This window comes from Solanum lycopersicum, chromosome 6, assembly GCF_036512215.1.
Source record: "Solanum lycopersicum chromosome 6, SLM_r2.1".
Taxonomy (NCBI): Eukaryota; Viridiplantae; Streptophyta; class Magnoliopsida; order Solanales; family Solanaceae; genus Solanum; species Solanum lycopersicum.
The window spans coordinates 38,720,164-38,734,167 of record NC_090805.1 but is presented as its reverse complement, the minus strand read 5'-3'; the positions used below and the strand labels follow the sequence as shown (position 1 = coordinate 38,734,167).

The following is a 14,004-nucleotide window of genomic DNA, read 5'->3' as shown; positions in this document are numbered from 1 at the left end:
TTTGTTTATTTACATGTTGTAAGTTGTAACTATAGTTTACGTACTCTTTGGTATAATTCGTTGTACATTTGTATAATTCAACTATTTATGTATAAACTCGAATTAACGAATTTATACAAACATAAACATCCTAATTTTAAAAGTTATACAAATTATATTATATATAATTACATTATACACATACAAATTAAATTGTACAAACACACAAATTATACAAATCTAAAAAACTTAATTATAACAAAAAGTTGATCACAAATTGTAACTAACGCAAATTGTAGCTATGTTAACTAATTAACTAATATATATTTACTTATCCACATAATTTTTTCTAAATTAAATTATGTTTAAGTTTATGAGGTATAAAATTATCGGGTAGAAATAAGTATATTAAGGCATAATATATAGGACTTGGTTGACTACGAAAAGAAAAATATCAAGCATTGAATTATTTTTTATGGCAAATTTACTTGATCGATTGATTTATCGCAACAAAAGAGACATTTAATAACAATACATTTAGTGTTAATTGAGAGATTTTAGTGATATTTATACTGAATATCAATATTTATTGTTTCAACTAGTTGATTATTTAAAAAAATTTAATTTGTTATAAAGAAAAAAAAAAGCTCACCTTAGTGGAGTATGGAGTTGAAAACTTGTCTAATTTGAAGGGTCTAACCTTGTTTTAAGGATCAAGTTACAAGTTGAGCAAAAAGTAAAGAGTTGAGTAAACATCTCAAAGGCTATAAGGGAATTAAGTATTCTGTAAGAGTTAAGTTTCAAGTTAAGTAAAGAGCAAAAATTGAGTTCATTTCTCCAAAGCTATAAGGGAACATATTCAACAAAAACTATGAGAAAACATTAACGTAGTAGCAGTATCTTTAGTAAACCAACTTATTCAAAGTGAGAAATAGGCAGTATCACAACAATGATGCATTAGTCCGTTACAATATTAGAGACAATATAAAATTATGAGAAAACATAAACGTAATAGCAATATTTTTAATAAACCAATGTCTTCAAAGTGAGATATATAGCATCACAGCAATGATGTAGTAATCTGTTACATCATTATAGTCAACAAAAACTATGAGAAAATAGTAACGTATTAATAGTATCTTTAGTAAATCAACGTTTTTAAAAATGAGAGAAAAGCATCATAACAACAATGATGCAGTAATCTGTTACAACATTATAGTTATCATAAAATTATGAGAAAACATTAACGTAGTAGCAAATATATTTAGTAATAGAACTTGCTTCTGCCTTAATTCTTTGATCCAAAAGTGATCAAGTAAAATAAGTCTTTCATATTTCTTTTAATACAACTTGCTCTTGACCTTCTTCCTTTTATGAGCAGCTTGAATAGCTCTAGCTGCCTGTGCTGCCTTTGCAGTTGCCTTATCTGAAATTTTAATAAAACAAATGAAATTTTAGTTCTAAACAGAGTTAATATCAATTAGCATGTATGGTGTTTTCAATGAAGAAAATAACTAGTTAAAACTCTAATATAGATTTGTGTTACTTTTGGTATTATAACATCTAAAAACTTAAATTAAGTAGTGGTATACTTCTAAGCTATAACAGGACAATATTAATATGTACTACACATTCCCTACACAAATTAGTTTAAATAACTATTCTACATATAAGGATAGTTTTAATGAATAGAAACTAAACTGGAACATATTACTATTCTGTTTCTTTTTATTCTTTCCCCATTATAATCTAGCAGACATGTGATATCATCACATCTAAAGACCCAAATTATTAAGTAATAGAATACAATATTTCCCCTACACATTTGTTTAACAAGTATTCTATATATAAGTATAGTTTTAATGAATTAGTAACTAATTTGATAGTGTTACTAATCTCTTTCTTTTTATCCTTTCCCCATCATAATAAATTTATTACATTGTGTCTATCAAAACAAAGTGACATATATAACAACGCAAAACAATCATTTCTAGTTATAAACATAGCTTCAATGTATGAATTAAGTATGCATAGTGTCACAAACTTAGAGTCTTATTAAAGCTCCGTGTGACACTTGACAACTTACTCATAAGTTTTTCACGATATTGTAAGTTCAAGTAAACCCTTTATGCTAAGATTGCGAAGATAGTGTAAAGAAAGATGTAGAAAGAATAAATGAGAACTTTGAAGAAGACTTTTGTATTAACTTTGGAAGATTGCTTATAACTTTGTTTGGTTGATTTACAAATGAGTGCCCATTTATTTGTACTACAATCTAGGGGCTAAAGTGTAAATAATATTTATTTTATAAGTCCTCCTAACAATTACATTTTGGTCCCTCTCTAAAACTTTCTACAAGTTTTAGGATATTCCAAAGCTTTCTAAGACATCTTCTAAGTTATTTTAGAGTCTTCCAAGGAAATACCTAAGGAACTATAGAGTTTTCTTAGAATATCTAAGGGCTTATAGAGTTTTCTATAAACTTCTCCAAAACTCTAGAATCTTTCGCACCTATCTGGATGTAAAATCTTATTAAAAATTGACGGGACAGGACAATAGTCTATACTCCACTACTTAATAAAGACATATTTCAAAATAAATGTTTAGTTATGAACAGAATTACAATGTATGAATTAAGCATGCATAGTCTGTACAACAAAGAAAAGAACAAGGTTTCATTCATTTCTTTAGAACCTAATCTAGCAGACTTTTTGACATTATCATATCTAAAGACCCAAATTATTAAGTAGTTTGCTAGCACTTAACAATGTAAATTAGTACTAACCTTTTTTGCATTACATTCCTTTGTGTGCTCTGGGATATCGACAAATTTTTTTGCTGAATTTACCTTGACAGATATTGCATTTCCGCGGGCTCTTTGAACTCTCCTTCCATCTTTTTTTATTTTTGAAGGGATTGCTTTTTTTCTCCTTAGTGTTTTCTCCACGTTTGGGTTTTGTCATCTACAAAATATGTTTATGTCATCATACATAATTATATTTAGAGGTGTTTGTTAACAGAATAACTTTTTTGCTTTACCCACTTATAATAGAACTCATCACTGCAAAGTTATGATGGGCCTACGCTTTTGTAAATATGAGATGAAGAAGAAGTGGACTCAACATAGAAATTCCGTCCATGCAATATACCTATAACCACATACCAACAAAAATTGGTCGTACTATCAAAACAATAGAATATAAAATTAACCCAAAACCAAAACCAAAATTAAAATGGAAGATTCAACAAAATTTAATCAAAACACTTAGAAGAAGAAGATGATGAGAAAGCAAGGAAAAACAATGAGAGCAAAACAACAAAGTGAAAGATAAAAATGAGATAGAAAGACATGAAGAAGAGAAAAAGAGAAGCTCATTTGGAGAAGGAAGGCAGAACTTTGATGTGTTTTGACATACAATCGTTTTACTGGAAAAAAGAAGTATACACGTGTTAAGCAAACAACCTAAAATCCACAACCAATGACATTTATAGTACAACTAAACTCACCATACTTAATTGTTGTGTTCGTACAAATAAGAGTAATATATATATATTTATTTATTTTTTTTTTGTTCCAAATACAAATATTACTTTTAAAGAAAGCTATGTTTATTTTTTTATTTTAAAATCATGATAATTGCAAACCATTAGAAAATAATATTTTCTTTTCTTTTCAATCAAATTTTAATTAAAATAGAATAACCTCGGGTAACTTTTCAACCAATGATACATGGCTCTTTAAGAAAAAAGATACAATAATCTCATCATTAATTTTTGAGAAAATTATGCGGTTAAGCAAACTTATACTACATAATTACTCATCATATCTATAGTTTGTTATAATTACCACTTACGACTAACATTATACATTAATTATGTGGGTTGACTTCGAGCTTGTATAATTAGCCACATTTGTATATGTAAATTCGCCAAAATATACAAATGCATATGGATATATACAATTATCTAATCGATATACATATACAATTCGTCTCTCTCCCACTCTTTTTCCTCTCTCGCTCGCCTCTCTCCTCTCTCCCCCAATCTCGCTTGTCATATATACAAATTCATATGCATAATATACCGTTATCTAAATCAATATACATATACAATTCACCTCTCTCCCACTTTTTGTCCTCTCTCTCTTCTCTCTCCCAATCTTGATCGCCTCTTTCCTCCTTCTCCAAATCTTGTTTGCCATATATACAAATACATATGTATAATGTACAATTATCTAATCAGTATACATATACAATTCACCTCTCTTCCACTTTTTGTCCTCTCTCCTCTCTCTCGATCTTGCTTCCTCTTTCCTTCCTATAACATGTTACGAATTGTAATTATCAAACTATAGTTATGCAGAGTAATTAGGCTATTATTGAGTGACTATATATGAAAGTTCCCATAATTTTTCATCTAGATACCAATAAAGATCCCCTTTAATCTTTTTACAAATTGAAATAAGATAAACATCTACAAATAAAAAAAATAAAAAAGAAACATCATTAGGAAAAAAATGTGTTTACATAGAAAAGAAATATGAATTTAATGAAAAAACCATATTTTTGAGTCATAGGAGTAATAAATACATTTTTATTGAATTTTAATACAGAAATATATACCCCTTGACGTTTCTTTGACCCATCGCTTCTCTTCATCGCTGTGTTGAAGTTTTGGTTTTTGAGTTTTGAGATTTGCTGTTCGAAGATGGTAAGCGCTAACTTCAACTCATCAAAATCAATTGATCGCAATACTCTTTCGAATCAAATCTGGAAATCAAACAATGTAGAATTTTTTGATGTTAATTTTTCTTTGTTTACGCCGTTTTCAGCTTTATTTGATCTATATTTCCTTTTTGAGATTATGGGTTTCTGTAGAGTATAAATTCATGTTAGATTCTTTGTGTTCTTGAGTTGTTATGTATGTATCCCGAATCTCACTATATTGAATTGTGGAAATTAGTTAATACCAGTTTAAAATGGTGCTTATCGATTGAATTAACTAATTGGGGGTTGAGGTGATGGAAAACTTTCCCACTTAGCATTATACTCGAGTGCTGATGAATTTGATGTGTAGGTTAGAAAATTTGTTGAATCTGATGTTTTTACTTCATCCTTTAACTGGATAAAGGAGGAGGATTACATGGGTTGGGTTGATAGCCAGCGTAGAAATAAGCGAAATTACAGGAATCTTCTAAGTCTACACACTGGTTTCATCCTTGCTTTCTCTCCTGAGCACACACTCAAGCTACCCAACTACTGTATTTCTTCCTCCTTTATTCAGGTGGCACTGGTGAAGCATGCTCACATTGTTTATGTTAAGTAATCACATTGTGGAGTTCAATGTGCTTCCTATTTGTGGATACAAAATTATATGGCATTTTGCTTATTTTTGGGAAGTTTGAAAGAAGTGGCTTTGTCCATCTTTTTGGTAGAACATAAGTTGACAATTACTGATCTGAATTGGATTTGTCAGGTGCGATTACAGCCAGACCCATTCCTCAATGAACTGACGAGTATGTTTGAGCGAACTACTGAGCATGGTTCCGTTTGGGTTACGCTTAAACACTGTGAGTTTGCCTCTTCGTTGGTTTTCCTGTGTTTTGTGCTTTGTATTCTCTTTATGAGTAATACTGATTGAGCAATCTTGTCCTTTGTATAGCTTCTGATAAATCTAAAGCCCAACGGAATAAGATGAAGACAGCTGGTGAAACTCTTGAATTTAAGTGCCTCATCCGAGCAACTGATGGGAAAAAGAATATTTCCACAATGGTAATTATCACAATAGAAAGTCTCTTACCTTTTTCCATCACCTTCTTTTTGCAAGTCTTGTCGTTTTCCCCATTTTTTTGCTTTGTTGGGCACTATGTTCTCTGGAACATTGAGGGTGTTAGTTTGTTGTATGAATTATTTTTTAGCATAAGTTTAAATGTGCAAATATAGATAATTCTAGGTCCTGGCCTGTATGTTTGAGATTGAGAGCATCAAATTCAAAAAAAGGATGGTAGCCTTGTGGTGCATAGAGAATGGGAGTCGTGGTCCTTGTTTACTTGATTGATAACTAATAGGTATCGTACATGCTTGTAATACAATATTAGAGCACATAAAGGGACAATTTCTCATAAAAGGCAAACAAATTATGGATGCAACTCTTTTAGTCAGTGAACCTGTGGATTCTAGACTCGAAGGTGAAGATCCAGGGATCATGTGAAACCTAGCTATAGAGAACCCATTATGATCATGTCAACTGGGAGTTACTTCTCAACCTTCTTTAAAAAATGGGTTTTGGTGGAAGATGGTTAAAGTGGATGGTTTTTGTATCAATACTGTCCTGAATTCTAGTCATAGGAGAAATTGCTGGAATTTTCCCTCAGAGAAAGAGGACTCGGGGAGACCCCCCTCTCTTTGCCTTTTCATATTAGCTATGGAAGGTTTCAGTAGTATGATGAGAGGTACTATTCAGAACAGTGGATAAAAGGTTTCAGGATAGGCAATCAAGCAGGGGAAGAGATGTAGATTTCCTTTCATTATTGCTGATGATATAGTTGTTTTCTAAGATGCTAAAGCAGATCAGATCATGTACATCAGAATGATTTTGGTGATCTTTGGGCAATTTTTGGTCCATTTGTAAAATTGGAGGAAAGGTAGTAGTTTCCCTGTCAAAGAAGTTCCACAAATTCAATGCCTGTCCATGTTATAAGTTTCGATGATTTAACAAACTATGACATCTAGTTGGGGACCTGATCCCATGAGGGACTGAGAGTTTCAGGCAATGTGCAAAGGACAGTTGTAAAGCTGCAACTGCTGCCACAATTGCAGTGGTTGGTGCACCTTTTCAGAGGAATAGTACTCAGCCAATGGCGTTGCACTAGGTAGTTTGTCCATCTTATAATAGTCATCTTGTCAAGGGACGTTTCCTAATTTTTGAGTTGAAGATTTCCATACGGCAAAATCCACTCTCAAAAAGAAATATTCTCATATGCATCAAGAGATCTGATCGAGTGATCTACTGTTCCCTTTAGTTGTTATTTTAGTTTATCGTCTCGTGTTTATACAGTGTAAGATCTGTTCATATGTTATAAAGGAATCAGATCATTTCAGTTGTAATCGTTGTTAAAAGTTTGAGTTGTAGCTAGAGTTAGCTATGTCGTGTTCTTGAAGTCTACATTAACTTAGCTTGTTGGCGTAGTAGGCAATAGAGGTATTACTTTGTTTATGAGTAACAAAGCTGTTACGAAAGGAGAAGGGATTAAGAGTTCATTTCCTAGGTTGCAAGAGTTTGTAATCGGGATCTTAACTCTTTGAAGTAATGGAATTGGCGAAATCCTGTGAGACAGGTTGTGATTTTCTCCTTCCTTAAGCAAGGGGGTTAACACGTAAACATTTTGTGTTCTTTATTTTAAGTTTTTCTTTCTGCACTGTTCTTACTATGTGAACGGACTTGGTCCATTGACTTGTGGTGGACGCATGTAAGTCATCAGTCCAACATCTTGAGTTGTAAAATTGAGAATTTCCCGACCAACTTACTTGGGGATGCCCCTTGGAAACAATCATAAGGAGCTAGAAGTTTGGGATGAGATTATTGAAAAAATTAGTAACCAAACTCAAAATGTGTTGAGCGCTCGACTTGCTTTATGTGCGCTTCGGTGTCGTCACCAGTGTTCTAAGACATATTTTTCCTTGCCAATGTGTCTCTGCCGAAGAGGTGACACTAAACAATTGATATTTCACTTAATCACATTTTTTTTGAAAAGGTACTTTATCATTATTTTTTTCGATTTCTTCAGTCATATATTTGTTATTTGTGTTTATAATTATTCGTCTTGGACTCAGCATATATATTTGTAATTTTTTCTCCCTTTGTGCCTTTTTTCATTAAAGCCCATTCTTTGTTTGCACATAAAGGTCCAATGGGCCTTAGAGTTTTTTTGCGCTTTTCGCGTTTGATAACACTTGAAAAACTAGCCAATTGGAAAGCCCGATGTTTATCTCTTGGAGGAAGTAGTACTCTTATGAACTCAGTATTGGACTCATTGCCAACACATGTCATGTCCTTATTTCTAATGCCTTCAGGTGGAGGATACCATACAAGTTGAGGACTTTCTATGTTAGGTAATAAGGAGGGCAGAGGTATTCACTAAGTGAAATGCCAAACTGCTCAGCTTATGGTTGACTTGGTATTAGGAATCTGGGGCTTCAAAACAGATGCTTATTGACAAAATGGAGGTTTGTTGGTGAGGATCATGCACTCTGGAAGGAAGTAACTATAAAAATATGGGCAGAGTAACTATTTGTGTTCTAATATGGTCTATGTTGGCTGGGAATATAGACTGTAGTGTGTGGAATGACACCTAGATCCTTTTTCCGAGAGATAAATGGATTGGACTCGAGCCTTTAATGAGCTCATTTTCGGAACTGTTCTCATTTTGTAGCAACTCTGAAGCATCAATAGTTGACACTCTGGGTGTGTTTGTGTCACGACCCAAACCGGGTTGCGACTGGCACCCACACTTACCCTCCTATGTGAGCGAACCAACCAATCTAAACCTTAACATTTCAATGTAATAACAGTAGAAAATAATGCGGAAGACTTAACTCATTAATAAAATCAATTCAATAACTATCAATATTCAACATCTATTATTTCCAAAACCTGGAAGTCATCATCACAAGAACATCTACGATCAAATGACTAAACTAAGAGTATTCTAAAAGCTAAAAATACATAAGAAGCTAGTCCATGCCGGAAGTTCAAGGCATCAAGACTTGAAGAAGAAGATCCAGTCCAAGCTAGAAGCATTAGCTCACCCTGAATTTCCGATGTAGTAAGACTGGCTTGAATTACTGTTGAGTTGAAGACGATGGCACGTTTGCTGCACTCCACAAATAAACAAGAAGAAAACATAAAAGTAGGGGTCAGTACAAAACACGGGTACTGAGTAGATATCATCGGCCAACTCAAAATAGGGAACAGTATATATCAATATTATCGTAAATCAACTATAAAACTCAACATGTAGCCACAACAAGTATTATAATCATCAATAAGTACCATCAAGTTCATCCATGAGGGCTCAAGCCTCAACACCATACTCATTTGGGAATTATGTTCGTTAGATTGAGTATATTAACATCTTTCAAGATTCATTATCTTTAATTCTCTTGTGTCGGTACGTGACACTCCGATCCCTCATATTCATTATTCCTCTTGTGTCGGTACGTGACACTCTGATCCCCTATATCTACGTGTCGGTTCGTGACACCCGATCCCCTACATCATTCTGTAAATCATCAGGCCTTCTCTATACCAAGGTATCATCAATCCTATTACTTTAATTCATCAAGCCTTCTTCTATACCAAGGCATCATCATTAATAATGTATATTAAAGTTTCCTTTCAAGATTTGGGATTCAATATTTTCATCATGCTTATCTTATCACAATCACATAATCATATTCACGCAAACATACAATTAAGCTTATAGTAGGGTTTACAATACTACCAATACATATCATTCTCTATTAAGAGTTTACTATGAAAGCATGAAAACCATAACCTACCTCCACCGAAGAGTTGAATCAAGCAAGAATTTTCCCAAAGCTTTGTTTCTCCCTTCTCGTTCGATTTTCTCTCTCTCTCTTGTTCTTTCTATTTTCTTTATTCAAACCCTCTTTCTTTTACCCTAATTAGTATATAATTAAGAATAAAAGATGGCAATAATACCCCACTAATTAACTTAGGGTTACCTCTTTTAACCCCTCAAGAATTTGAGTTATTAATATAACCCCACGAACTTTATAATTAAGGCAAGAATAGTCAAAAACGTCCCTTAAAACTTAACCAGAAATCCGACTCTGCCTGGGATTTGCGCAACCTGTGACGGGCCGTCGTGCCTGCGACGGTCCGTCCTGCAGGTCGTCGCAGAGTTCAGAGACCCAAATTTCCACCAAGGGTCTGTGACGGTCCGTCACACCTGTGACGGTCCGTCCTGCCATTCCGTCACAAAGTTCAGAGAGTCGATTTTTAGTACCCAATTTCAGATTTTCTAAGTGTTTTGAAACGAGACCCTGCGACGGTCCCTCGTGCCCTTGACGGTCCGTCGTGGGGTCCGTCGCTTCTGCCAGTTTTTCCAGAATTGAAGTCTGTTGCTCAAAACGACTAAACGGGTCGTTACAGTTTGGTATGGAGGAAAATGTTTTCCATGGAAAATGTTTTCCTAGAAAATGTTTTCCTGGAAAACAAGTAAATTTTGGACTTATTTTCTCATGTTTGGTTGGTGAGTAGAAAATATTTTCTGGATATGATTTTTAGTGTTTGATTTATGAATGAAAAATGTTTTTGAGAGACATTTTTTATTTTTACTAGAGTAAAAAATAATTTATGATATTGAAAATATTTTTCAAAATCAAAATTATTATTTTTTTGGGTGGTGGTGGGGGTGGGGTGGGGGCAGGGCGGGGGGAGGGGGAGGGGATAGGAGTGAAAAAATAAAAATTTGAATTTGATAGTATTTTTAAAAAACAAAATTAATTTTTTTGGGGATTGGGGTGGGTGGGGGCTGGTAGGGGGGCTGGCCGGGAGTGGGGGGGAGGGGTAGGAGTTAAAAAATAAAAAATTTGAAGTTGAAAATATTTTTAAAAAGCAAAATTAATTTTTTGAGGAGGGGTTGGGGTTGGGGTTGGGGGGGGCTGGCCGGGGGTTAGGGTCAAGGATCTGGTGAAAAAATAAAATTTTGAAATTGAAAATATTTATTTAAATTGATGATTTTCCCAAAAAAAAGTAATTTGAAATTGGAGGTGAGTTATGGAAAATGTTTTCCTTAATTTTTGAAGGGAAGTCATTTTCCTTAATTTTGAGGAAAATGAGTTGATTTGGAAATCATTTTCCGAAACTTTTGTCCCAACCAAACATGTGGAAATTGGAAAACATTTTCCAGAAAATGTTTTCCTTCATACCAAACACACTCTCTGTCCCCTCAAGGTGGAATCTCACATTCAGAAGGCACTTGAATGATTGAGAAGTGGGTAGATTTGTTGAGTTATTACAAGTGCTTAGTGGTTTCTTAGGTTTATCTACAGGATCAGACACAATGAGGTGGGAACATGACAGTGATGACTAGTTCTTATTAAGAAGACTCTAGAGAAATGAAGTGGTGGAGCAACCAGGAAGGAGGGGACATACCAGGTCCTTGGAAACAGATTTGGAAGTGCAGTGTCCCAAACAAGGTGCACTTGGTTGGTGACCTGAAGAGCATGTCTCACTGATGAAAAATTGGAAAGGAGGGGCTTTCAGATGGTATCCAGATGTTTTGTTTTTGGGCTAGGAGAATGAAGAAACTAATAATCATCTTTTCTTCATTGGAAGATTGTATCACAGATCTGGTCTGTGTTTCCAAGTATATCTCGAGCAAATTGGGTAACGCCTGAACACATTGCTGACCTACTTAGCTGATGCATAAGGAGTGGAGGGAGGGAACAGAGTCAGAAGGGACGGTAAGATAATACCATATTGCATATAGTGGTCAGTATGGAGAGAAGAAACAACAGATGCTTTGAGGATATCTCTAACCCAATCTAGATAATCAAAGAAAATTGTATGAATATTTTGTATTTTTGATGTAAAGAAAGGGTTTAGAAATAGCAGAGCAGTTAGCAGATATTTTAGGATGTTTGTACATTTCTGAATTTTGCTCACCTGCACATGCAAATACTCTTTGATTTGTTACTTCTTAAAATTGGGAAATTGACAAGGTTTTCCACATGGTACAACACACGGCATGGAGTTTGGGCTGAAACAGCCCGTCATGTATCTAAGAATGTGAGAGCCGCTTTAATATAGAACTTTGGTTGGGTATGTCCGCTAGCTAGCCCTTTCAGTATTTGCGAGTTGCACACTTGTTCTGAATATAGCTCACCTGCACATCCATATACTCCTTTGATTTGTTACTTCTTGAAATTGAGAAATTGACAAGGTTTTCTACATGGTACACATGGCATGAAGTTTGGGCTGACACGGCCCATCACGTGTCTTTAAGAATGTGAACTTCCCTTTAATATAGAACTTTGTCTGGTATGTCTGTTAGCTAGCCCTTTCAGCATTTGCGAGTTGCACAGTTTTGTTCTGAATTCTGCTCACCTGCACATGCAAATATGCTTTGATTAGTTACTTCTTGAAATTGAGAAATTGACAAGGTTTTCCACATGATACACATGACATGAAGTTTTTTAGCTTGTCACTTGTCTAAGAATGTGAATGTGTCTCTTTAATATAGAACTTTGTCTTGTGTATCTGCTAGCTATCCCTTTCAACATTTGTGAGTTGCACACTTCTGTTCTGAATTTTGCTCACCTGCACATGCAAATACTCTTTGATTTGTTACTTCTTGAAATTGAGAAATTGACAAGATTTTTCACATGGTACACATGGCACTAATTTTGGGCTAAAACATCTGGTCATGTTACAAGAATGTGAAATGTCGCTTTAATATAGAACTTTGTCTGGTATGTCTGCTAGCTAGCCCTTTCAGCATTTGCATGTTGCACACTTCTGTTCTAAATTTCGCTCACCTGCACATGCAAATACTGGTTGATTTGTTACTTCTTGAAATTTAGAAATTTACAAGGTTTTCACATGGTACATATTTCATGAAGTATGGGCTGATACAGCCCGTCATGTGTCTAAGAATGTGAACGTCCCTTTAGTATAGAACTTTATCTGGTATGTCTGCTAGTTAGCCCTCCCCCATTTTCCTTCTTGAATGCCTCTCCTCATCCTAAAATGGAGACAAGAACACCAACTTGAATTTTCTTTACTTTAGTAGTCTTTTTTTTTCTTCATCTTGTTTGTGTTCATCTCTTGCTTGTTGCTCTTTTTGATAAGGTAATGTTTTAATTAATGATTGGAGAAATCCCATATACAAGCCATACACCAAAAAATAAAGAATGTAAACCAAAATATTGTTCTCTACGAAAGGAAAACCAATCATCTATAAAACAGGCACCTTATGGGTGGTGTCATCTTATTTGTATTCACGTCTTTGCTTGTTGCTTATGTAGTTTATACAATTGTTGTTTATGTTTTGATGCATCATTTCACTTCTTGTGGCTCTAATGATGCACTTGATTATATTGAACTAACAGGTTGGAGCAAAAGATCACCAGCGTTTCCAAGCATCTTATGCAATTTTGCTGAAGGCCCGGTTGACTGCACTAAAGAAGAGGGAGAGGAAGGACAAGAGGAAGGCTACTGATTCTGACAAAAAGATGGATATTTCGAAAAAGAAATCTGCTGCTGCTAAAGCCTCTACATGAAACTTTAGTCCTTTGGTTTATTCCCCCATTTTGTTTCTAGGATAGAGTTGTAGGATTTGAACCCCATCCATTTGGGGCGACAAGTCTGAAACTTCATTACAACTCCACTGCATAGAATGAAGAAAGGAGGTGTTTTTACTCAATTTGATTATTCACATCTAAATTAGTCAAACTTTTTAAAGAGCTTGTTGGGTTATGGAACAGTTGAAGGAATTTTGTCATAATCTTGATCTTTTAATTCCTTGAACAACAGCTTTGGCAATTGAAAGTAGATGGGACCAAATTAAAAGTAGTATGCCTACATACTTGAATGTCATGTCAACTGCATATGTCCATACTTTTTGGTTGTGGGAACTTAAAATGACATTTTTTTGCTTCTTTTTGTTCAACCAGTTCTTTTTCCACTGTTCCAAAACCATTTAGTCATGAAATTGGCACATTGTTTGGTGTGTTTTCTTTTAATTTAGTGGATGCCAGCTCCATAGCCCTTTGCATGTATAAAAAAGGAGATCAGTCTTGTGGTCTGGTTGGCATTTCAACCAGGAAAAGTGAACAACGGAAGTTAGAGATGTATTTCGATAAATATTTGGTGATGGTTTAAGTATGAAGTTCAAACACTTGAAAGTTTGAGTATAGAACTTCAAAAATCAAAATATTTTAGGTGGATTTTTGATCTGTCTCACTATTTATTAGTGTTTGTCACTTTTTATCTCCG

General features: G+C 34.3%; 1 protein-coding gene and 2 long non-coding RNA genes across 3 annotated transcripts; 1 reads left to right on the top strand and 2 right to left on the bottom strand.

Annotated features, from left to right (window-relative positions):
* Positions 1–1,101: 1,101 nt before the first annotated feature.
* On the bottom strand, positions 1,102–2,206 carry LOC138349053 (uncharacterized). The gene is made up of 2 exons (XR_011221580.1): positions 2,066–2,206; positions 1,102–1,405 (listed from the first exon to the last, which is right to left on the bottom strand). It is a non-coding gene; the product is annotated as an uncharacterized lncRNA (long non-coding RNA).
* A 2,404-nt stretch (positions 2,207–4,610) lies between these two features.
* Positions 4,611–13,581, top strand: SRP14 (signal recognition particle subunit SRP14). The gene is made up of 4 exons (NM_001317927.1): positions 4,611–4,689; positions 5,455–5,548; positions 5,641–5,750; positions 13,119–13,581. The coding sequence occupies exons 1-4, from the start codon at positions 4,687–4,689 to the stop codon at positions 13,287–13,289; spliced, it is 378 nt and encodes a 125-aa protein (NP_001304856.1). The 5' UTR covers positions 4,611–4,686; the 3' UTR covers positions 13,290–13,581.
* LOC138349151 (uncharacterized) lies at positions 8,557–13,124 on the bottom strand. Its single transcript, XR_011221753.1, has 3 exons — positions 12,980–13,124; positions 11,674–12,545; positions 8,557–8,851 (listed from the first exon to the last, which is right to left on the bottom strand). It is a non-coding gene; the product is annotated as an uncharacterized lncRNA (long non-coding RNA).
* Positions 13,582–14,004: the final 423 nt, after the last annotated feature.

Coding starts and splice junctions, on each gene's coding strand:
- SRP14 (NM_001317927.1), top strand. Junction 5,549..5,640: donor TTGGGTTACGCTTAAACACT/GTGAGTTTGCCT, acceptor TCCTTTGTATAG/CTTCTGATAAATCTAAAGCC. Junction 5,751..13,118: donor AAAAGAATATTTCCACAATG/GTAATTATCACA, acceptor TTGAACTAACAG/GTTGGAGCAAAAGATCACCA.